General features: G+C 43.7%; 2 protein-coding genes and 1 non-coding gene across 4 annotated transcripts; 1 reads left to right on the top strand and 2 right to left on the bottom strand.

Annotated features, from left to right (window-relative positions):
- The first annotated feature begins 415 nt into the window (after positions 1–415).
- On the top strand, positions 416–8,678 carry nox1 (NADPH oxidase 1). Its single transcript, XM_035410297.1, has 13 exons — positions 416–562; positions 1,053–1,148; positions 1,816–1,926; positions 2,288–2,372; positions 2,858–3,018; positions 3,601–3,782; positions 4,381–4,507; positions 4,669–4,761; positions 5,124–5,365; positions 5,576–5,738; positions 6,525–6,671; positions 7,007–7,131; positions 7,389–8,678. The coding sequence occupies exons 1-13, from the start codon at positions 518–520 to the stop codon at positions 7,513–7,515; spliced, it is 1,704 nt and encodes a 567-aa protein (XP_035266188.1). The 5' UTR covers positions 416–517; the 3' UTR covers positions 7,516–8,678.
- Positions 8,679–8,683: 5 nt separating this feature from the next.
- On the bottom strand, positions 8,684–19,249 carry cstf2 (cleavage stimulation factor, 3' pre-RNA, subunit 2). 2 transcript variants are annotated; one of them, XM_035410298.1, is made up of 15 exons: positions 19,135–19,249; positions 18,598–18,676; positions 18,099–18,268; positions 17,800–17,936; positions 15,574–15,693; positions 14,925–15,047; positions 13,753–13,855; positions 13,583–13,645; positions 12,655–12,714; positions 12,004–12,151; positions 11,499–11,689; positions 11,113–11,237; positions 10,669–10,788; positions 9,438–9,599; positions 8,684–9,118 (listed from the first exon to the last, which is right to left on the bottom strand). In XM_035410298.1, exons 1-14 carry the CDS (start codon positions 19,211–19,213, stop codon positions 9,477–9,479), a joined length of 1,641 nt encoding a protein of 546 aa, XP_035266189.1. In that variant the 5' UTR covers positions 19,214–19,249; the 3' UTR covers positions 8,684–9,118; positions 9,438–9,476. The 2 variants fall into 2 exon arrangements, with proteins under 2 accessions (XP_035266189.1, XP_035266191.1); XM_035410300.1 differs by lacking the exon at positions 12,655–12,714.
- A 1,466-nt stretch (positions 19,250–20,715) lies between these two features.
- Positions 20,716–20,788, bottom strand: trnav-uac. The gene has a single exon. It is a non-coding gene; the product is annotated as a tRNA-Val (tRNA).
- Between the last annotated feature and the right edge of the window lie 2,843 nt (positions 20,789–23,631).

Below are 23,631 nucleotides of genomic sequence, written 5' to 3'. Positions count from 1 at the left end.
AAAGAGATGAATGCTTATTTAGAATATAGTAGCCTACAACCTCAGAATCTTCTTTAGCCGCTTTTTTTGGTTTTTCTAGAGTGCGAAACGATGGAAAGCATGTAGCTTGTCAAGAATTTAATTACTAATGTTACGTAATGAACCTTAATTTTCATCCGTCCACCAAAAAACTTGCAAAATAGTTCTGTCTTCCTGGTCTCTGCATGAATGCCACTCTTTGTTTGGGCCATTGTAACTTCAGGAATGGTATGTTTTTTTCACATTAGGAATCAGTACGGTATGTCGACACAGACTGCTTCTTTTGACCTTTTTGAATTTTCTTCCTTGAGAGTTTTCGGAATTACTCACATGGGTTTGCCGCACCTGGAAACCGCCCCGCCAATCGCATCTTTATTGTGTCGCTAGAAAAAGGAGGGGATTGAACAGTTAGGCCGAATGTGTATAAATACTCCGATGAAGACGTTTATCGCAGTTCACCGGCGTCGAAAGAGCTAAGTTGTGTCAACGTGGGGATAAAATGGGGAATTGGATTATTAACAATGGATTGTCAGCACTCATATTGGTAGGTAAATTTTTTTTTTTTGTTGCAACAGGAATTACATGAATTACATGGCAGTGGATGTGCACGTGAAATATTTTTTATGACAGTTCGCTAGGGAATCATTTCCCAAATGTCTATTTAAGTTAATTTATAGTTAGGCCTACATCATTCATAACGCTGAACATTTTTGCTGTGAATATACATTTTACTACAACCTTAGCATAATAGTCGAAAACACACCAGGTCTGTAATATTAGAGTTGATTCGCCAGATTTTGATTAACAGTTGCACATATTTCTGCGAAGAGAATAGCATAGCTACTTATGAATTATAATCTTATTGTCATTTTGCTCCATTTCGTTGCACTGCTTGGTGAATACAATCGTTCGTTCAGAGAAGACTTGGAGTTTTTAACTGCTAATGCTTTTGTTCATATTTATTCTGAATGTCTTGTCACGATTGCAAAGCCATTGCTTATTTTACACCTTTATCCTTTTGACTGGAACTGCAGGTGGTGTGGATGGGGATAAATATATTCCTGTTCGTCTACTTCTATCTTTTCTATGACCTGGGGGAGAGGTTTTACTACACGCGCCATATTCTAGGGGTATGTGCCATCATTATTCTTTCAATTGATTGTTCATAAATATTTGTATGGAATCTAGAGAAGAGGAATAATGCTAAATGTTTAATTATGTATAATGTCACGTTTTTAAAATGTCTGTTGTACCACCTTTGAGTCTTCGATCTAAAAGATTCTGGGTCAAAAACTACCCAAAATGTGGGTTATTTCAACAATGGGTAAATATTAGACATACTGGGTTATTTTAACCCAGATTGTTTGGATTTTCGACTTAATGTCAAGCAGTGATTTTTACAGAAAGAAACAGTATAATAATGTTTCTGTGATATGACCATTAAAATGACCAATAATTAGCCAATAGGATTAGTATTAATTTGCTGATCATATCCCCTTGACCATGGTGCAAAGACACATTCAGTTATTGTCCAGAAAGCCATGCCACAATTGCCATTGAAAAATACAATTAATTTAAAATAGCATTTACCCATACAATTCAAATGATGATCCTACTTGCTTCCTTTTTAAAACATGGTCCATTCTTGCAAATATACTCCGAAGTACAATTTCAATGAAACAGAAATTGACAATTACAAAAGCAAAACAAAAAAACAGTACAATAAACAAAAGTGGATAAAGAACATTTTGAACGGTGGCATCGCTGAGTTAAACGGTCTTGTCTTTGGCGTTTCAGGCTGCGCTTGCCTGGGCTCGAGCGCCCGCGGCCGTTCTCAACTTCAACTGCCTCCTGATCCTGCTCCCAGTTTGCCGCAATCTGCTCTCTCTTTTACGTGGTTCCTTCATGGTAAGTCCGAGCGCCCCAGCATAGAGTCACTAAATGACGTGGATCTTGCGTAGTATTTGTTGAGCTGCTTTCCTGAAGTATTGCAGGAAGGAAATAGCAAATGTTAACTTAGTCCCTGTTTAGTACTTTTTATCAGTTCAGCTTCAAAACATTTTCCTTCCTGATACAATGTACAGTGTACCGAGAGATGAACTGACGTCACTCCCTGCTTAGGGAGTGGGAATGCATTGTGACCCATTAAAATGTAATTGGTCAGCTTGCTCATAACTCATATTCAAAAGATTACGGGGCATTGGTTGCGGATACTGAAATTTGCTTGAAGTTCACTTTGTCTGAGTTGCCTCATTCATGTTTATTTCAGTGCTGTGGGCGATCAATGAGAAAACAGCTGGATAAAAATCTCACTTTCCACAAATTGGTGGCATACATGATTGGCCTGATGACAGGTAATTAACTGGCTTTCATTTCCTGCTAAGATAATCTGTTTTACATGCTACTGTTTAATGACTCAAGATTCTTTTGGAAGATAAGGAATGTGTTGTGTTGCGATACAAAAATATAGCTGCCAATTTGACATTGTGTGTATATCCATTACAAAGCATTCCTGATATGACATTCTCATTGGCCAACCTGTTAAATGTGGATGGGGTAAAAAAAAAAGGAAAAATCAAACCTCACTGAAGACAATTTCTTTTAGTGGCAAAAAATGTTGCCTCGTGAAATGCAGCTATGCGTAGCCTACTCTAATAAAAATGACAAACAATTTTATTTCGCAATACTTCCTCAAACCAGCAGACAGCAAATCTCTGCATCTGAAGCGACGAACGCCGTATTTTAATGGCAGTGATATCCTAGTGATTGTGAAACCAAAGTTCAAAGTTCATGTCCTTGGAGCATTAACATCACTGTCTTTCTTCCTTGAATTGGGTAGCTGTGCACACCGTGGCCCATTTGCTCAACATGGAGTGGTTCAACAAGAGCAGACGGGGAGAGTACGACGAGCTGAGCACAGCCCTCTCTAGCCTGGGCGGCGACGGCGACGACGACGACGACGACGAGACCTACTTGAATCCCATTCGCTCCATCAACACCGTAAGTCTCACATGAGCTCACTGTGCTCACTACTGGAGCGAGAAAGCGTTTGTATTTTTTTTGCATTTAGGCACTCGGTACATAATCTCATCCAGGGTTAACTTGCAAGTGCATAACAAGACTAAAAGGGGCGACATAGCTCAGGAGGTAAGAGCGGTTGTCTGGCAGTCGGAGGGTTGCCGGTTCAGTCCCCCGCCCTGGGCGTGTCGAAGTGTCTCTGAGCAAGACACCTAACCCCTAATTGCTCCCAATGAGCTGATTGGTACCTTGCATGGCAGCCTTTCACCGTTGGTGGGTGTGTGAATGGGTGAATGAGAGGCATCAATTGTAAAGCGCTTTGGATAAAAGCGCTATATAAATGCAGTCCATTTACCATTTAAAAGAACAGTTCTAGACCCAAACTGACAGAGCCAACAGTCAGCTGTGGAGACGAGAGGAAAAACAAGTTTTATTTTTCTTATCTATATTATGTACAGTCCAGCTAGTCTATGTACATTTACTCAAAAGGTACAGGGGACACTTGAGTTCCATGTGTCCTGAGGGTGCCTCAGTGACTCACGTGATTAATTTCCTGTGTCCCAGACACCCACCCATGTGGTGTTTACCACCATCGCTGGGGTCACAGGAGTCATCATCACCTTAGCGCTCATCCTCATAATCACTTCCTCCATGGAAGTCATCCGCCGCAGCTACTTTGAGGTCTTCTGGTACACCCACCACCTCTTCATCATCTTCTTCGCAGGGCTAGTCATCCATGGAGCTGGGTAAGGCACTCGTAAAAATTGAAGATGAGTGGTCAGACAAGTAATGATAGTGAAGGTAGGAAAAAGTGCGCATCAACCAGCAAAATGAAATGGAGTGCTGAGCCCAAATATACATTAACTGGTCAAACAACACATAAACATGAGTGAGGTAGCACATCCAAAAATAATGGAAAAATACAGATTCCTTACTTTTTACTATTTATTTTTAGGCACACATTAAAATAACGCTGACGTGTTTCGGCATTACTGTAATGTAAAAAGTAAGGAATCTGTATTTTTTCATTATTTTTGGATATGCAACCTCACTCATGCTTATGAGTTGTTTGATCAAGTAATGGTAGCATTAGGAAGGCAGTTTCCAATTTCATGTTGTCAATTTTTACGGGAAAATTTGAAAGCACTCCTGCAGATCTTTGAGAATATTAAACAATTTTTTAACAAATCTGGCATCTAAAGGGTTAAGTAGTTCAAGTTAAGTATTTGCCGCAGGTTTGTCGAAAATGATCAGACAGGATTAGAGGCTTCTGTTGATCCTGAGGACATTTTGATCAATCTTCCACACCACTCATCCATGCACCCCCTCCCCCCTCCCGTCCAGGCGAATTGTGAGAAGTCAAACTGTCACAGACCCACCACACAATTACTCCTTCTGCAAAGACCGGGTAGAGGACTGGGGGAAGATAAAGGAATGTCCCATTCCACAGTTTGCAGGAGGTTTCCCACAGGTGAGAGACCACAATTCCACTTGCACCAGCCCAGCCTGAACCTGAATGCGGAACTATGATATGTTAAATATTGATGCCTTCTGACGAGTCTTTCTGACCCTATTTTACTGTGCAGTTGGTACTTGGTAAAAGTGTATCCCGTTTATTACTTTTTTCTGCAGACCTGGATGTGGGTGATCGGTCCCATGATCCTCTACCTTTGTGAGCGCATCTTGCGCTTCATCCGCTACACGCAGACCGTCAGGTACAGGAAGGTAAGCAAACTATACCGACTGATGTTCGGATTTCTAAGACTTCAAATGCATAAAATGTCTTGAAGTGGTGATTAAAACGACGAGGAGAGCAAGTATCAAATTAATACTGCTTTATTGTTTAATGCCTCCGAAGTAGTCACATTTAGGCATTCCTGACACAGCAACGCAGAACCCATCCAGCCTGCCAGTTCACTGATACAAACTCAAATTCTCATTGAGCAAGATGGGCAGTGTGTATGGCTGCTGGCAAGGTGAAGATTGGCACAGAGTTGCAGCTGCAAGATTCCAGCAGAGATATGTGTGTATCTTTCAATCTGCCGAAAAGCTCTTGAGAAATTTGTCCCATTCTTATTCTCCGTCAGATTGTGATCCGTCCGTCCAAGGTGCTGGAGCTCCAGCTGGTGAAGGCAGGTTTCAAGATGGAGGTGGGCCAGTATGTTTTCCTCAACTGCCCCTCCATCTCCCAGCTGGAGTGGCACCCCTTTACCATGACCTCTGCTCCTGAGGAGGACTTCTTCAGCGTGCACATCCGATCTGTGGGGGACTGGACCCAACAACTCATCAGCATGGTGGAACAGCTACCGGAGGGTGCCCAGGGACCTAAGTAAGACACAGTAAACTGGATTCACCTGCTCTGACAATTAACATGACAACATAATGACAAAAACAGACCATTCAGCCCAAGTTGCACCTAATTGAAAAACAGAGTTATGTATTCTGAGTCTAAAGGTCAAATTAAAACTGGGTATGAGCCAATTAAAGCATGCCTAACATAGCTGTGTGTTCTTACCGCTGGTCTGTGTCCCTCTCTCAGAATGGCTGTGGACGGACCCTTTGGTACTGCCAGTGAGGACGTGTTTGACTATGAGGTCAGCATGCTGGTTGGTGCTGGCATTGGCGTGACACCTTTTGCTTCCATTCTGAAGTCCATCTGGTACAAGTTCAAAGAGTCAAACCCAAAGTTGCGCACAAGAAAGGTACTGTTCCTTCTTGAACAAAAAAAAAAAAAAAACACAGACACATAGTTTTCAGTTGAAATTTGGACTAAGAACTATTCACCAGATTTTCCTGTCTGGTGATGATATCTGATGATTTTGACTAGATTAAGAGATAGTGGAGTTTAGCAGGTCCATATGCATACATTTTCACTGTTCTGTCCCCTACACAACCGCTAGTACTTATTAATCCAATAAGCCCCCTCTGATGTTTTTGTGCTAGTGGATATACATCGAGGTACCAAAGGGTTCTACATTCCAAAAATTACATACTCAGGAAGCACTTATGTTTCCCCATAGCCCAAAATTAGAACACCATCCCATGACATCATTTCCATTTTCACCCTAAAAGAAAGGCTGCAAGCATAATGGGGAGGGTTTCAGTCAGCAAGATACTACACCCCCCACCCCCACAACACTGAGGAGTTTGAGCTAATTTCAGTGGTGGAAAAGGGGCTAAGCTAAAGAAAAGGCAACCGAATTAGGCCCGGCAAGCAATAAGACAGGACTTTAATAATCGTCTCAGTTATGTTGTAACTTGGCTGCATGTGGTTGAGTTGTTCATTCTGAAAACATTATCACTTGATTTGAAACTGTCCTTTTTGTGAAGAGTCTGCCATTCAAAATGTGTGCACGCGACCCCATTGTCTAAAATACGAAGCTTTTAAGAATGAGATCAGATTACCTGCTTCTCGGCAGTGCATTGTGTGTCAGTGTCAGAATTTTCTTTTGTCCTTTTATTTATTTGACTTTATTTCCTTATTCCAGATCTACTTCTATTGGTTGTGCAGAGAGACACATGCCTTTGAGTGGTTTGCAGACCTTTTACAGGTGCTGGAGAAGGAAATGGAGGAGAGAGGAATGGGGAACTTCCTCACCTACAAACTCTTCCTCACTGGATGGGACTACAGCCACGTACGTGCAGGGAGTTCACGTTATCAAACAATGGCAGTCTTTATTACCCAACTTTCCATGGAGCATTTAACCCTTTAAGGTGTAAGATCACAAATATGTGATTAGAATGCTCTTAACTGAACATTTTATTGCTGATGTAACAAACACTATTGGCCATTGAAAGCAATGAAGTTCTAGAACACTCACTTATATTTTGAAAAGACATTCCAAAAAAACCTACTCTTCAAAGGGTTGACAAACATTAGTATGTTTCCTCTATAAGAGGCACTTGCGATTGTGGTGATGACAGTGATGGTGATGCTCCGCCTATGTATCGCCCTCTTCATCTTCCTCAGACGGCTCATGTCATGGTTCACTTTGATGAAGACAAGGACGTTGTGACGGGCCTCAAACAGAAGACCCACTATGGGAGGCCTAACTGGGATCGGGAATTTGAACAGATCGCCAAGGAGAACCCCACGTGAGTGTTCATGTGTTCAGGCCTTCATAGCGCAGCCAGCTCCTATGTTCAGCATATCGATTGCATCATTAGTTTCTGCTGTATGTCAACACATCTTTGTCAGAGCCACTTGTCTTTCAGTTGTAGTTTCGTGTTCTGCAGATTGTGTAAAGCATAACAGAAGGAAAAATGTACATTAGGCAACGGGGACTGCCCGTGTACACAAAGGCAATTGACAAAAATGCACTTTGTTTTGTTCCTTCTTTTAACGTTCACAGGTCGGTGGTTGGCACATTCCTGTGTGGGCCTGAGGCACTGGCAAAGACCCTAGAGAAAAAATGCATCAAGTACTCAGACGTGGATCCTCGAAAAATAAAGTTCTACTTCAACAAGGAGAATTTCTGAGGACAGAAAATTAGCATATTCATCTTGAAGAACCTGCTCTTCTGTCTTTCAAAATTACATTTTGGGCAGTTGGTTGCACTATTTTATCGACACACCCTAACCTGCAGCTCAACAGATTCCGCTTGAATAACTTTAGGTGCGGAGATATGAATACCTTGTGAATTTCTACTCCCAGACGTTAATGTGCTGAAGAGGGACCGGTGAAAGATTAGGCCCGGGGCCTCCGTGTACATCTCTTAAGATTCTAACTGTCTAGCCATCACACACGGCAAGTTTGGCCCAATCCTTCTTGCTTTGCCTTTGAACTCAGTTTCAGTGACCACATGGCACAAAGTTTTCAGCTTTTAGGACAGATTTATGCTCTAGCTCTATCAATTAACCGATGTAATCAATTTCAAAATGAATCATTTGCCACAGTGCATTTTCAAGTCCAAGGAGCACCTCAACTTGGCTTCACGAAAACCACAAGACTGCAAGCATTCCTGCAAAATTCACATTGATAATTACATTACACACTTTGTTCATTGGTTTTTTTGTTCTTGTGATTGTTTACAAATTACTACTTTAAAACAATTTACAACAAAAAATATTCATCTACTGAACGGCATTAGTAATGAACAAGGGGGGATCCTCATCTGTATGTGTTATAAGAGGAAAAAAAGTGAGCGTCTTCTCTTCTTGTTTGTGATAATCATTACATGTACTCTGCAACGACAGTTTAACCTAACCTGTTACACATCTGAGTGTAAATATTGTAAATAGCAAATTCTGCTCACAGCAGACATTTTTTGTATTCACCTGCAATTGTGTTGTGCCTTAGCACACAGAATGGGTGTTTCACAGGATTGCACAAGGACAATGAAGGACTTCACATGTTTTTTACAGACTGACAACTGAAGAGATTAAGACTAACCTTCTGCACTGAAAACATTCCTTATTTAGGAGACATCGGTTCTAATGGCTTTGAAGTTTTTTTAATAGAATTTAATGACCCTGGGAAACTTATGCAATATTTTTGAACCTCGATGTCTGCTCCCAACACCACTATGTCTACAAGTCTGTAAATCAGGAAAAAAAAATGTTTGTGACTTTCCTTAGATGAAGCTAAACTGCCCTTGCTTTGAAGACGACACCTGTTTAATAAAGTTGAATTTTTAAGACAACAAAATAATGTGACATTTTTATTCAAAGACAAAGAAAACAGTACATTTTTCAGAAGTGACAGTTTCCATTTAAAAATAACAGCCAATATACAAAAAGAATGGTACGGTATCCACGATTGGATAAGTGGCATGACGACACACTGGCCATCAGCCTGCCAGAGACATCACCGTAGCAACAGGTCTTCGCTGTGTGTGCTGGAATCTGTCCTGAAGTGTTCCAGGGGCTCCTGGCTGCAGCTACGGCACAGCACTGGCACCTCACCCTGCTTTGCCTTTCTAGCACCTGACCTAACCCTCCCCCAAAACACTAAATATTAATACACAGAAACAAAAAGACATTTTACAATTGTGAACCCGTCTTGCGGGCTCTGTTGTGCAGGCATCTTCCAGGCAACACAAAACAGAGAGTGTCAGCAGAGGGAGGGGCACAGCGGCCAGTCCTGTAAATCAACGAGAAAGTGACGTTTGACAGAAACTAGTTCTCTTAATTTTTTTAAATTTATTACCGTGCTCTACTTCCTTTACCAAAATAAATTTTAAAAAGACAATGTAGAGGTATAAGCACTCGCCTACCACCGCAGAGACAAAAAGAATAAATGCAAAAAATGCATTCCCGTGATCAGAAGCAGTCAAGCAGAACACAGCTGTCTCACATTACTCATCACGATATGTCCCACAACTCAATCTGAGAACACATCTCCTAGCCTCTGCCATCCAATTCACCCAGAACGGGAAAAAAAAAAAAAACCCAAAACGTACGGCTCCTCCGGGTTCCCCCGCGCTGCTCCCCTTTGCTCCTCAGGGCGCCCCCGCGGTCTTCTGGATCTGCTCCTTCAGGATGAGGATGCTCTGGCGCTGCTCTGGCGGCAGCATGGCGATCTGCTCCGGCGTCAGCTGCAGCACCTGCATGATCAGGGCGGCCTGGTGGCGGGACAGAGGCGGGGGGGGGGGGGGGATACGCGGTGAGTCGCCCGCGGCGTCCGGTCACCTGATACGCGCTCACCTCGCGGGGCACCAGCAAACGATGCACCGTGTAGTCAGTCAGCAAGGTGTGATCGTGGGTTACTATACGAGGTGACAACCTCGATGGTGGACAAGCAGGGGAAGCAGGGGCCTTTTCGCATTGGTCCCTTCCCTGTCACCTCATACAGACGTCACTCACTGACCACAAAGTGCATCTGAGTGCATTCAACAGCAGCAGTGTCCAAAACATTATGAGCGCTCTTGCTCTTAAATGGAAAGTGCACTTCATACGGTTTGTGATTTGTTTTTTTAAAGAACACCCTTCAGACGTGATGTTCTTAGTTCGGTGGACGTGTCGACATTCAGTCAACAGTCAGCCTGGTGCTGGCTTCAATTTTGGATTATAAAACAGCAATGTTATATTTTGGCAAAATTATAAGACATTCGTCATACATAGACACACGGACACACTTGCACACAAACTCAGGATGTAGCAAACATAACAGAATGCACTGCACATCACAATTAAATTTCAATTGCAGTCATTTCAATGCAGCAATCCATATATTTCATGTAATATGTAACATATTTATTTATTTACATTAAAGTGTACATTGGTATCAATTGCTTCAACACAATGAAAGCAACCACTGGCTTTGCAATTGGATTTTCTCCTTTATAATGCACTGGCTCAAGCATTGAATGCATCGCTGGTAATATTATGGATGTTGGAATGGCTCTGCCAACGAATTAATGAAATGCACTTGCAGTCTTGCAGTTCCAAGTTAAACTCAGGTTGGCATCAGGAACATGGGTAGAGAGCTTTTAGTGCTCTTCATTGGAAACCAATCTGAGCCACCACACAAACACCTGCTGAACATGTACTTCTTGTTTTTCCTGATGTCGGGACCAGCAGTAAACTTGGCTTCAGCGCAAGTGTAAAATGCCTGAGATTGCCCAGGTGTTACCGTGCCAAATCTGGATAAGACCCATCTCAACATCCCTCCCTGCCGAGGGCTGCACCCACCTTTTCATGGTCCTGCGAGGTGACCTGACTCTGGCCCGGGCTGAAGCCTCCTCCTCCTCCTCCTCCTCCTCCTCCTCCTCCTCCACCCGTCTGCGGAACTCCCGAGAGGCCAGGTGCCTGCTGAGACGCACGTTCACAGAGAGGGGAGCGATTACGAGGGCACACGGTCACACGCACAGGAACACGGGGCGGCAGTGTAGCACAGTGGGTAAGGATCTGGGCTTGTAACCAAAAGGTCATAGGTTCGATTCCTGGGTTCGATACCTTGAGCAAGGTAATTAGCCTGAATTGCTTCAGTATATATCCAGCTGTATAAATGGATACAATGTAAATGCTATGTAGAAGTTGTGTAAGTCGCTCTGGAACGTCTGCTAAATGCCTGTAATGTAATGAACAGCAACGGCCAATGTGGGGTCGCCGTGGAGCAGTGGAGCACAAAGTTACCATGGCGTGCTGGCCTGGGCCCTGCATCCCTGTCGCCATGGGCACCCTCTGGGTGGCCACAGGACCCCTGGCATCCAGGCTGCGGGTCTCCACTGCCCTGGGGTCACGGGCACCAGGGATGGGAGCTAAAAGAGGACATGACATGCCAATCACCAATGAAAATTAGCCAGCAGAGAACACACAGACAATTCAGATAAAAAGGATGACTCATTTCCAAGCAATGTTACCCAGCAACAGTAGCCACTGAGTCAACACGCTAGTAACTGGCTGACTGAAGTGAACGTAACACTCTTTGAACCATGAGTTTGGTAACTATTGAACGACGAAATGCTAAATTGGGGTTATCCTAAAGTTAGTGCACAGTTGAAAGATTCATCTCCTCATACCTCTGGCATCCATGGGTGGGCCTCTCTGTTCCATCATGGGCCCCCTGGGCTCTCCCATCATGCCTCTGGGCTCACCCATTGGGCCACCCCTCATATCATGGGGTCCTCGCATGTCAGGGGGGGGACCGCTCCCAACGTGGGTCATATGCATGGGGGGGCCCTGGTGTGGAGGGGCTCCCATAAAGCCGCGGCTGCACATGACATGCACACACACACACACACACACACACACGCATCCACGCACGTACACGCACACACACACACACACACGCATCCACGCACGTATACGCACACATGCACACACACGTGCACATACACGCATGCGCACGCACGCACACATACACACACAACAAAGACAAAGGATGAATGTTAAGAATTGATATGCAGGGCGAGTACATCCCCTTTTCAACAGTGAATCACACCCATCGAAAAGCAATCAGTCACCTTTGGCATCCAACTGTCTGTGGGAACATGTAATGCTAGTAACGTGTTTTCGGTTGCTCACCTGGGCTCCACCACCTCCCCCGTCACCGAAAGCAGAGTGCCGCCACGAGGGTCGTTGGGGCCATCTCCCAGCAGGCCCCTGGGGGCCACCACAGCGGGTCCCGGAGGAACTCCCCCACGCATGGGCGCCCGAGGGTCCGCCATGGGCACTGCGGAAAGACCCCGCCGCGCGTGAGTGGCGCACGCGGCCAAACCCCGCGCACAAGGACGGCAGGAAAAGCAGAGAACACGCTGCACGTCACGCGGACGCACGCGAGCCAAACCACGACACTCACAGGAGGAAGTGAGGAGAGACACGGCAGGAAGCAAAGGGACACGACCACATGGGAACACTAGAGATTCCGTCGCGCGAGAACAGCCGTCGCCCCCCACCTGCCGTCACAGCACTTTCACAAACATACCTTCACTGGGATCTGACGCAACAGGTTTCTGAAAGGCACATACTGTAAACGTGAAGGAAATGATCAGACTTCCTTCTTCCTTCCGACCTCATGCTGACCCTACAGTCCATTAAACTTCAACTAGACTCAACAGTAATGAATGAGGCTAACACTCTTCCATGACAAAGGCCCCACAGACAGTGCCCATAGCCAGCCCATAATCCTGTTTACATGAGCCTCTGCTGGCCATGAACTGGGTGTGCTAGCGATACCTTGCGGCCGATCGATAGCAGCCGGCCCTGACGGTCCTACGGGGGAGTGCTGAGGGTTCCCTGGGTCCGCAGCAGATAAAGAAAAGAGACAAGGCTCAGAAACTGCAGAGCAACACCAGGCGGGGTGTTCGCCACTTGCCATGAACCAGGGAGGACTTCACACTTGGGTTCTAATTCCGTCCCCAAAAAAATTTTTAATCCCCACTTTGAGGGGAGGAGGGAGAGGTAGGAGTTTTCTGCCTCCTGCTCTCTCGTGCTCACAGAGGAAGCACAAAGAATGCTTGTTGGCAGCGAGGCATTGGCCTGAGAGAGTGGATTTGAGCTTCACGCTGCTCCCCCAGTGGTCACACAGAGAAACACAGAAAGGTGAGCAGAGAGGAGAAACGAAATGAGAGAGAAATGTGGGGAATTGTTTTCACCTGAACCCCAAGTGTAAAGCCACAAACTGGCACGCACACATGCAAAGGAGAACAACACAACAGGGGTACACGGTCGCTGAAAGGAGACTGATACTTACCGGACTGGCTTTGACAGACAATGGATTGCAACAGATGTTTTCACGGAGTGAAAAGACTAAATACATTTTAACTGTAATCATCACCACACGGCTTTATATCGGCATGGATATATCCCAACAACATTTCTCATCTTTTTCTCCCATGTAAGACAGAGATAAATTTTTCACACAGCTTCAAATGCAGCCAATTCAAGATTACTAAAAAAATTTTTTAAAACTAAGCCAAAAAATTCCATATGCCATACGATTCCCACACCATTAAGAAAACTATACTGATATGATCTTTTTACGCTAAAAAATGTACACACATACAAGTTGCATTTTAATTTTAAAGTGCACCAACAGAAAAACAGAAACCCCACACAAGCGGAAGAATGCTCTCGTCCTTGAGCTGGGAGCTCGCGGGTTTACCTTGGCCCCTGTCCATAGGAACAGGACCTCCCTGGGGAATACCCATCTGGGGCTGCATTCCAACTGTGGAGAGAAGGATCAGAGGAAAATCAAAACGGCTGGCGGGTCCTTCCGTCTCCCGCGGGACGAGGGTCCGAGAAGAAGCGGGGGGGGAGCAGAGAGCCCCTTACCTGCGGGACCCAGCGGCCCCTGTCCCGGCATGGGGCCCGTCACACCGCCCACCATCTGGGGGGGCTGCATCATCTGGGCGGCGCCGTTCACGTGCATGCCTGGCTGAACACCGGGAACACACATGGCCAATCAGACGAGCTTCACACGGCCAATCAAACGAGCTTCACACAGCCAATCAAACAAGCTTAACACCAGAGGCACAGAGGAGTGAAGCAGCATCTGTCCCTCACCTGATATGGCAGCTCTGTTAAGGGTCTTAAAAGCACATGTAGAACATGATATGACTGTCTGAAAGCTTTGTGAATACACTGGATGGCTTAGCTGGACTCATTCACCCAGCTCATGCTGAATCGCTGAAGTTAAGAGAGTGTGGGCTTGGTTAGTACTCGGACAGGAGACCTCCTAGGAAATCTAAGTTGCTGCTGGAAGTGGCGTTGGTGGGCCAGCAACGGGACATCTTCCCTCGGGCCGAATAAACCTCAATGCCCCAGTGCAGTGACAGGGACACTGTGCTGTAGGAGATGCCTTTTTTTTTGAATGAGACGTAAAACCGAGGTCCTGACTCACTAAAAAAAACCCAGGAGGCGGTTCCCTGCTGCCCTGGCAAAATCCCCAACCTGGCTCCGTCAACCTATCGCTTAATTATCCTTTGATTTAATTGGCTAAAAATTCTCTCACTCTCCGCTGATGTGTAGTGGGTGTTGTGGTGCAGAATGACTGCCGTGCATCACCCAGGAGGGTGCTACACATTAGTGGCGGCTAAGGAGAGTTACATCACTGCGATGCACTTTGAGCATCTGGAAAAATGGTACATAAATACAATTAATTATTAATTCATTCATTCATTCATTCGAGCCACAGATCAGCCTCTTGTACTGAAATCGTGCCAGACAGGCTTCACCATTCCTGCTAACCTCTCAGAAATTAAGATTCTGAATAACAAAGGGAAGAAAGATCCTTGAGGCACTACGTGTTTCCAAGAGATGAAAAAGCCTTAGATTAAACTGAAAAACAAACAAAACAACAACAAAAAACAAGCAATTAACTATGGTAATCATTGCCCTACCAATGAGGAAATTTTACATGTGTGTATGACACAGGCCATGTGTTAAGTAAGCTTAGCCTAAACCTCAGCAGAACACCAGGCAGAGGGTGAGGGGGCTGAGCTCACCATTGGCTGTGGCTGAGAGGCTGGGATGTTGGGCTGGGAGAGGGGCTGGCTGGGAACTGGAGCCACACCCGCCTGGCTGCTGGGGATCAGGGGCGGAACTGTAGTCTGACGGTGGAGCATTTTCTGAAAAACATGCAGGAGAATACGCAAATTCTGTCTAAAAAAAAAAAAAAACTTTTGACAGCACAATAAGTCACACCACATGGTGCATTTCGGTGCAAACAACACCCCCCGTCACTGAAACGGTCCCAATTTTCAAATAATCAAAGACTGGTGACTCCATTAGCAGTGAATTATTTGGTGTTTGCTGAGGCAGACAGATGCTGTATTTCATACTCCACTGTACTTGCAAATAAATTAAGTTTCTGTAATTCAGATGTGATTCTTGAATGCAATCAGTCAGGGCTGGGATCAATTCCATTTCACTCAATTCAGGAAATGACATTAAATTCATATCCCGAATTGAAAAATGCCCACAGTGTTCCATGAACTTTTTGCAATTAACCTAACTGGGGTTCAATTAATTTCTTGGACTGACCGAAGTGATGTCAATCTGAACCCTAACCCCAACCACAACGCTCGAGTTTACACCATTTCTCCTCCAGTTGGGGGGTCCCTTAACTGGGGAGACGGGGGAAACGGGCCTCACCAGAGCTATCTCGGGATCGACAATCCTCATGACCACCTGGGCCTGGAGCAGGGCGTAGGCCAGCTGGGGGTTCTGCAGCAGCATGTTCCTGGCCTCCTGGGGGCTGTTCTGCACACACAGCTGGAGGGGGGGGGGGGGGGTGCAAGAAGCACATGCAAAAATCAGGGCCTGTATTCACAAAGCATGTCGAGAGCTGGAGCGCTCATCGTGGATCAGGCTTTTCATGAACATAAGCTAACCGTATCCACAACAATCTCAAGAGCATCAACTAACCCTATACCAGCACCCGTACTCCGAAGCACTTTATACACAAACATGCAAATCACCGCGTATGTGTCAATACACTGGCATGCCATTTTTCTTTCTTAGAGGCCGAGAAGCCCAAGGAGTTTGTATCGGAGCAACATTTCTTCATGCATTTTAACCTGTTGCTGAATCCCAAACTGATAGGTAGCTCCATCCTCATTTAATCACCACTGGTCCAGAATCACAACTCAACACATCACATGGTGCACTGATTTGCTGGTCACTGACCTGGGACCAGCAGGGTATTGGGCTACACATATTTCAGGTCTGCAACAGGCAGAGAAAAAGCTGGTGAACTTTCAGGCTAATTGTTCTTGGAAAAAAGGAAGATGACGGATTAATTCTAGAGTGCAGCAGCATCTCTTTTTATCTGAAAAATATTTTTTTACCTGTTGCACTTTAATGGCCAGGTGTGTGTTTGTTTATTTAACCAGGAATTCCGATTAGATAAATCATCTCTTTTCAGTGGAAGACTTGGCCAAGATAGCATACCATTAGAGTTACGAAACATAACACGTTAAAACACACAGGAAGTGCAAACAATAGGCAACACGGTAATAATTCCAGTTTATAAAAAAACAACTATGCTGTTCAGTTGAAGTTGTTTATCATGGTTTTGAACTGGCCAAAAGAAACAAAGTCATTAAGGCGGAGGGGGAACTAAAGGTTATTCCATGACCAAGTTCTTAGAAAATCTTGGTTACCTGGTTACCTACCTAAGTTCTTGGGTACCCTGCCATCTAGTGGAATGAGACTGATAGCAATTGGGGGTAATGGACAGGTGACTATACAGATATGAGGGGAGTTTACACAGTATGGCAAGGTAAATAAAAGCGTAACCGTGTTGCTGTCTGTGCAGGCTAAGTGCCATCCAGGAAACCCCATTATAAAGCGCACAGTGATGTGCATATGATGATGAACTGGTGAATAACGAAGGAACTGTGGCACACAGAATCGAGACAGCGACGTGTAGTGGAGGAGGCTACTTGCACATAAATAATGTCTACATAATCTAAAACACTTAAGGTAGCCTGAGCAAGTTTTTCTCTGCCTCTAAATTAAAAACAAGCCTTATTTCAATCATAAAAACCCAGCTTTAGTTTCTATTTCTTTACCAGGTTTTCAACATGCACTCCAAAAGAGAGCATGTCATCCATCTATATACCCAGGTGATACTGTTTCAACTGAAGCCCCCTGAAGGGTGAATACTGACATTATCTGAAGGCCAACAGCTAGCTCTGGAGAACACTGTGTTCACTGGGGAACAATTTAGTTTTCTTAGCATTAAGAACTAGCTCTAGACCATGCAGTGATGCCTGTAGCTGTTGAAAGGCACCCGCGTGCTCACCAACAGCCTGACGGAGAGAGGGAGCAATTGAGTAGAGCACAATCTACCCTAATGATAAGCTGCATTATGAAGGACTCAAATATAATAGAATGACAAGAAATCAAACTCCCATAGATTGGCAGTCACACTGAAAGTCTCTATGGATCCCACAACCCTTTGCATGGTGTTCTTCAAAATTCAGGATGTTTTGGATGCAGGCTCAACAACCGAGTAGCAAAAATGCTGTTGGTAAAGAAAATTTAAAAAAAACTAAAAATAAACAAACAAACAAAAAAAACCTGCTACCATTAACTGCAGTAACAGGAGAATCTGGAATTTCTGAATTCCTTCATAAAACAGAAAGCATACACATTTATAAAAAAAACAATCTGCTTTACAGCAAATAACCTAATATCAGCTAACCAGTTCAATGCAAACAAACCAAACCCCAGTGCCTTAGCAAGGATTTTCCATGTTCACAATATCTAGCTAATAAGCTTCCATGATGGAAGATGCCATCAAAAGTGAATATGAGCTTCCAGCAAGATTGTACTACAGTTCAATGTGTCTTTTACCCGAAGGACTATACTCACTTTCATTTGCTTCATCAATTCAAACATCTGCTCTGGAGGCAGACTGGCCACAGCACGACTTATGGACTCCGGGGCCTCCTCAGGCTGGCAGCCATCTCCATAGGGCGACTCAATGACAGGGGCACCCGTACCCAAGCCTGAAAACAAGAGACAGCAAATGTTGGGTCGGGGTGTGGGTTCAACTACTGCCACCGATTTCTTAAAGGAGGCCAATCATGTACAGCAGTGGGTTTAGGAAACAGCTATCATAAACTACGAGTACACCCTTGTTTGAGAGGGGCACAAAGGCCAATGCTTACTCTTGAGCTCTTCCTTGTTCTTCTCGCTTGCAGCGTTGTCCACACGAAGGGCTCTGCCACTGAACTCTCGCCCGTTCAGGTTCCGCATGGCACTAAGCGCCGTCTCCTGGTCCTGGTACTCACAGAAACCATAGCCCTTGGGCTTCCCCGTTTCTCTGTCATAGACTAACCTAGAAGGGAGGCAAATGCACCCAACACACAGAAGCAAGAATTATTACAAGTCACATATCAAGCAGCCTCTACTTAAGCCACGTGGGCAAGGTTTAAGAATTTCTGTCGCGTTGTGAAAGAAACAGAAGTTCAAAAATGTCACATTTCCTTGTAACATCCACCAGACTTCTCAAAGTTAATAACACTGTATAACTTACTGTACTTTTCCTTTCTTTCATGTGCCATGGTAAAACACAGAGGCAGCACCATAACATCATGATTTATTCAACGTTATTATTTTGCCAAATTCTTCGTTATTGAGCCCTAAAAGCGCTCCGTAAAACCGTACCTAAAGCTGACAACCAGGCCGACTTCTGAGAAGATGTCTTTAAGCTGCTCCTCGGTCGCCTCATACGGAATATTTCCCACTAAGAAAAGAAAAAAACAGAAAGAATCGGATACCCACAGTTTGGTATAATTGAGCAAAGTCGGAACATGTGAACGAGCTAGTTACCTGGCTAGCCAACAAGCGTGTGGCTAGCCGACTTAGCAACCTAGTCATCAGCCTGACCACAAAACCCAGATGAAAACACAATAACGGTTTCACATAATTCAACGAAAACAACAGTTAAAATAAAGGAGCAGCAAACATAACTTGGTAGCTTTTAGTAGTTTTATTATTTATAGTTCATCATGCTTGCATAAAAAAACTAGCTAATGTAAGCTGCACCAGAAGCTAATTTTAGTTAGCAAGTTTTGCTTCGTACTTACTACTAAGTCGAAATGTTGGTTAGTTTTAATCGCCGGTGAAAGAGTATCTAACTACCTATTACAAGAATGTTTGTCCTCTGCGAAACTATGAAGCCCAGAAGGCGTGCTAACATACCAAATACCGAACGAAGAGACCGATCAACTGCAGGATCCCTGCCCGCGGCAGCAACAACAGCAGCCGCTAGATTCGCCATGTTCAACAGTATCCCACGATTGTTTTAACCGGAAGAAGTTCCTTTTGATAGTGCAAAGGGGGTGGTCATGGGAATTGTATTTTTAACGAAAGTTTGAGATCGCAGAGAATAAACTACGGCTGCTGTACCAAAACATTTTTTTAGTAGACGCTCTGATTCAGAGTGACTTAAACAAGTAGAGAATGTTCAATTCTAGTGTTGGCCTCAAGAATGCAAAAACACAGTATCAAAAAGAAGATACAGTGCATAGGCCCTAATCAATAAAAAGTTAAAAGAACAAGCCAAAAATTAGAATTAAAAAAGTATTTACAAAAGTAACAATTTACTAAAATAAATACAACCACACAACAGACCTTTGGTCTGTGCTTGTAGGCTGCTATCTTCAATTCAAACCATAAATATTTGATTAGGTTCAAATCTGGAGGCTGAGATGGCCGTTGCAAATCAATCATTTTGAAGTCAACTAACCATTTCTTAGTTGCTTTTGAGGTGTCCTTGGGATCACTGTTGGCCAAAAAATCAATTTGCACTCGGCAAAACGAACCCAGTTTTAGTCCAGCTTGAATGTCTTGGTATTTTCTGGAGTTCATAAATCAATTAACCTTAACCAGAGCCCCAGGACCAGCAAGCCCCTTACATCAAGGATCCACCGCTATATTCCACCATAGGTATGACATTCTTTACAACATCAGGACCCTTCATCCGATGCCAAATCCACTGCTGGTGTGCATGGCCTAAAAAAGCTTACTTTTTGGTATCTTCTGACCAGAAAACATGGTTCCAGTCGACCTTCCGGTGCCGTTCAGCGAAGTCCAGCTTTTTGTTGAATGCTCTCTTTCCTGGAACCAGCCAAAAATCTTATGAGCATGGAGGAGGGGGTCTGGTGGTAGATTTGGAGATTTTATGACCACAAGGTGTGCTTGCATCGTCTACTAGGCAGGTTTACCACTGTTCCTGTGGTTTAAACCTCTTAATATTGACCTAATAGTGAAGTGTCATCTTTAATTTTAAAATAAATTTGTTTAAACCATTATTTGATGTATGAAGATCCACAACCCTTTGTTTTGTTTTCAAATTTGTTTACCTTTTCACATGGTGAAGAATAACGTGCATTTCAGTTCACCAAAATTCTGACTGATTTGTTTTTTTAGTTTCATTCCCTGAGTATCAACTGTCTGTTGCTGCCATCTACTGCAAAATGGAAAGAAGCATGTTGGACAACAGATAAACCAATTAACCAAATTTGCATACTTTAAGCTTTTGGTCGAGTGATTTATAGACCTTATGATTTCATTATTTATAACAGTTGAAGCTGTTAGAATTAACTTGCAGTTGTGGTATTGTACTTTGAAGAACAGATTAATTATAATTAATTAATCATATAAATGTATCAATGCTGTCACCAGTTTTCTGCCATACCGCTGTTCAGCATGTGATGGCACCCAGTATCTATTTATAAGTGTAGAAATAACTGTTCTATAAAAGAAACTGGAAAATAGACGTGGTTCCACTGGGGCTCGAACCCAGGACCTTCTGCGTGTAAAGCAGACGTGATAACCACTACACTATGGAACCCCATATTTTCAGTTACAAAAAATAACATCATATACTTCCAAAAAACCTAATTAATATCGCTCTTAATTATAAATTTAGGTGATATACGTAGCCTACCTTAAATGACTAAACTAACAAATGCTACCAAACATGATGAACCACGTATTACAATCTTGTCCGTAAACTACTGCAATGGCCTGGCCGGATAATATGCGACGATTCACGACATTCAAATTAAGCTTAGCTACTGGTTTAATGGACACACACGGTTCACTTTTTTTTTTAAGGTAACTTGGCCTATAGCTTACTGGTTAGTAAGTAACAATATTCTGTCTACGTCGGATATCCATTCCCGTGCTATCAAGTAGCCAGAATGAAAAAGGCGCTTGTGTAGGTTACTGCAAAGTATAGTTAAGAGCTGCAGCGCAAACAGTTGGGTCGTTGCGACTTTGCACTGAAAGTATAAAAGCAACACTAAAGCCATTAGCCAATCTTCAAAATCTATTCTGCATATCTATTCTGTAATCCCCAATTCGATTTGGCTAGTTCTACAATATGACGAGCCAAACGAACCAAAGGTAAAGTTTTACATCCGCTCTTTCTGTTGGTAGTTGGCTATAGAACTCGCTTGCAGGCGCTGTAGGAATGCTAGCTCTGAATAAATCACTCGCAAACAAATAAAATTGAGCCCGTAAAGCCATTTTATTCTATATGTCTACAATAACCTCCAATTTTAAATAGCTAGCTCAGAGTTTCAACGTGCGCATTTTAACAAACATTGCATTTGATTGCGATATAGCCTACTTCATCAGCCGCTATTTCACACGATTTTCTTGATAATAAAATAGCTGATTGCTTGCGAACGCCGAATGTGCCCACATTTGTCACGTTTCATGCAGTCGTAATGTGAAATGGAGACTGAAACGCGCCCGCGAGTGCTGCTGGACTACAAAGACTATCAGACCAACCAGCTAACATTATTCAGTACTGAAAAGACGCCTTTCTACCGACTACCGTGTTACAGCCGACAGCAGACACCTCGCCTGAGTCGCCTCCTCCGAACATAGCCTATATTTGTGCACAGGTGGAGGAGGCCAGGGCCAGCTCGGTTTCTTTTTATTCAGGGATACCCAGGCCTATTCCTGGAGAGCTACAGTCATGGAGGTTTTTATTTCAACCCTAATTTGGCACATCTTTCTGCTCATCAGCAGCTCAGCGAGATCTCTAGCCGTCGAATCAAGTGTGCTTTGTTAGGGTTGAGTGAAAACAGGATGGCATATCTCCAGGAACAGGCACCCTGCTCTTATTTTCCATACCTTAGCATATAATTTATATGCTAAGATTATAGCGTTGTGGATACTGATATTTTGTGTCGTTTAATATGTTGCTTAAAATTATTTATCACGACGACGCTTTTCAGTCGGCTAAGCCTGTACCAGATAACCCAAGAACTACTATGGATGTCACCATATACTGTAGGCTACAAAAACAATGTGAGACTCGGGCGTTAATAAATAGCCTATGAAAATCAATGACCAGCCTTCCACAGAACTTGACAAAATAAAGTCAGAGAAGGAGAAAATATAGTCACGCATGGAATGTGCTTTGCATTGTAGCGTTGCAAGAGCGTTGAAACGCAAATTGAAAATGTACAGACTGGAATTAAGGCTACACGTTTGAGGTTCCTCCTGACCATGTAAGAAAGAAAACCTAAAAGGACGACACACCACATGCTAGCTGCATCAGATACAGGCCTAGGTCTATGTAAAAAAATATTGCCTTGGTTATCATTTGTAAAATTAGCACAGAAATAAATGAATAAATTCTTAAATCCATATTATTCCTTGGATTTCCACTGGATACTTTCAGCACGGGCTTTCATGGCAGCCCCGTGAATACACATTAGGTCTATACTCGCAGCAGATGGCTCCCTCTTTAGGTTAAGTTTCTGAAGGACCCGTAAGGAATTTCGAAAAACTGGAAGTTTCGCAAGGCTGCAGGAGAATTTCAAAAGATTATGCAAGACCCTCAAATGCTCTTAATGTTAAATATCTGGGTTTGGGAAAGTCGCGTAACTGGTCTGGATTACAACGGACTGTGCCTGCATTTCGAAAAGGTAGAGCGTGTAACGTTCTATTAACTGACATAATTGGCGGCTAGTGTGAGCCTAGACACCTGTTATCAAAGAGGGAGAGCAGTCGAGAACGTTAAACTCCTACGGCAACTTAAATGCCAAGGCATTGGGACAGTATATACTCCAGCACATTGGATTTGAAATAAAACAATAAATATGAAGTTAAAGTGCAGACTGTTAGCTTAAATTTGAGGGGATTTACAACCACATCGAGTGATCTGTGTAGGAATTGCAGCATTTTTTATAGGCTACATAGCCCCCCTGTTTAGGGGAGCAATAGAACAGGCCGCTTTTTGACCCTGAAATACTCATTGGTTGCTTTAGCAGTATGTTTGAGGTCATTGTCCTGCCCAAGCAAGTTATAACACTACCTCCACCATGTTTCACAGATGAGGGGGAATGCTTTGGATCATGAGAAGTTCTTCTCTTTCTCCACATTTTCCTCTTTCCATCACTTTTGTACATGTTAGCAGTCATTTCATCTGTCCATAAGACTGTTCCAGAACTCTACGGTTTTTTACGTTAGCAAATTCTTACCTGGCCGCTCTGTTCTCTAGGTTTACCAGTGTTTTTTTTGTCTTGTAGTGAACCACTGGAAGTTATGCTGGTGTAGTCTTCTCTTTATGGTAGTCTTTATGGTACTCATCTCTGCATACAACCCGGAGAGTGTTATTGTTCTGTTTAACAGTTGAAATGGGGGTTCTCTTCACAATTGTAAAGGGATTTCCCT

Source organism: Anguilla anguilla, chromosome 3, assembly GCF_013347855.1.
Source record: "Anguilla anguilla isolate fAngAng1 chromosome 3, fAngAng1.pri, whole genome shotgun sequence".
NCBI lineage: Eukaryota > Metazoa > Chordata > Actinopteri > Anguilliformes > Anguillidae > Anguilla > Anguilla anguilla.
Note: the sequence above shows the minus strand (reverse complement) of the source record. Positions and strands in the feature narration are given on the sequence as shown.

Excerpts from the sequence above, each read along its gene's own strand:
- nox1 (XM_035410297.1), top strand. The coding sequence starts at position 518 with ATGGGGAATTGGATTATTAACAATGGATTGTCAGCACTCATATTG. Across the intron at positions 563-1,052 it reads GATTGTCAGCACTCATATTG|GTGGTGTGGATGGGGATAAA; the intron begins GTAGGTAAATTT and ends CTGGAACTGCAG. Across the intron at positions 1,149-1,815 it reads ACACGCGCCATATTCTAGGG|GCTGCGCTTGCCTGGGCTCG; the intron begins GTATGTGCCATC and ends TTGGCGTTTCAG.
- cstf2 (XM_035410298.1), bottom strand. The coding sequence starts at position 19,213 with ATGGCGAATCTAGCGGCTGCTGTTGTTGCTGCCGCGGGCAGGGATCCT. Across the intron at positions 18,269-18,597 it reads GGCCTGGTTGTCAGCTTTAG|GTTAGTCTATGACAGAGAAA; the intron begins GTACGGTTTTAC and ends CCTCCCTTCTAG. Across the intron at positions 11,690-12,003 it reads GGGGAGGTGGTGGAGCCCAG|CCGCGGCTTTATGGGAGCCC; the intron begins GTGAGCAACCGA and ends TGTCATGTGCAG.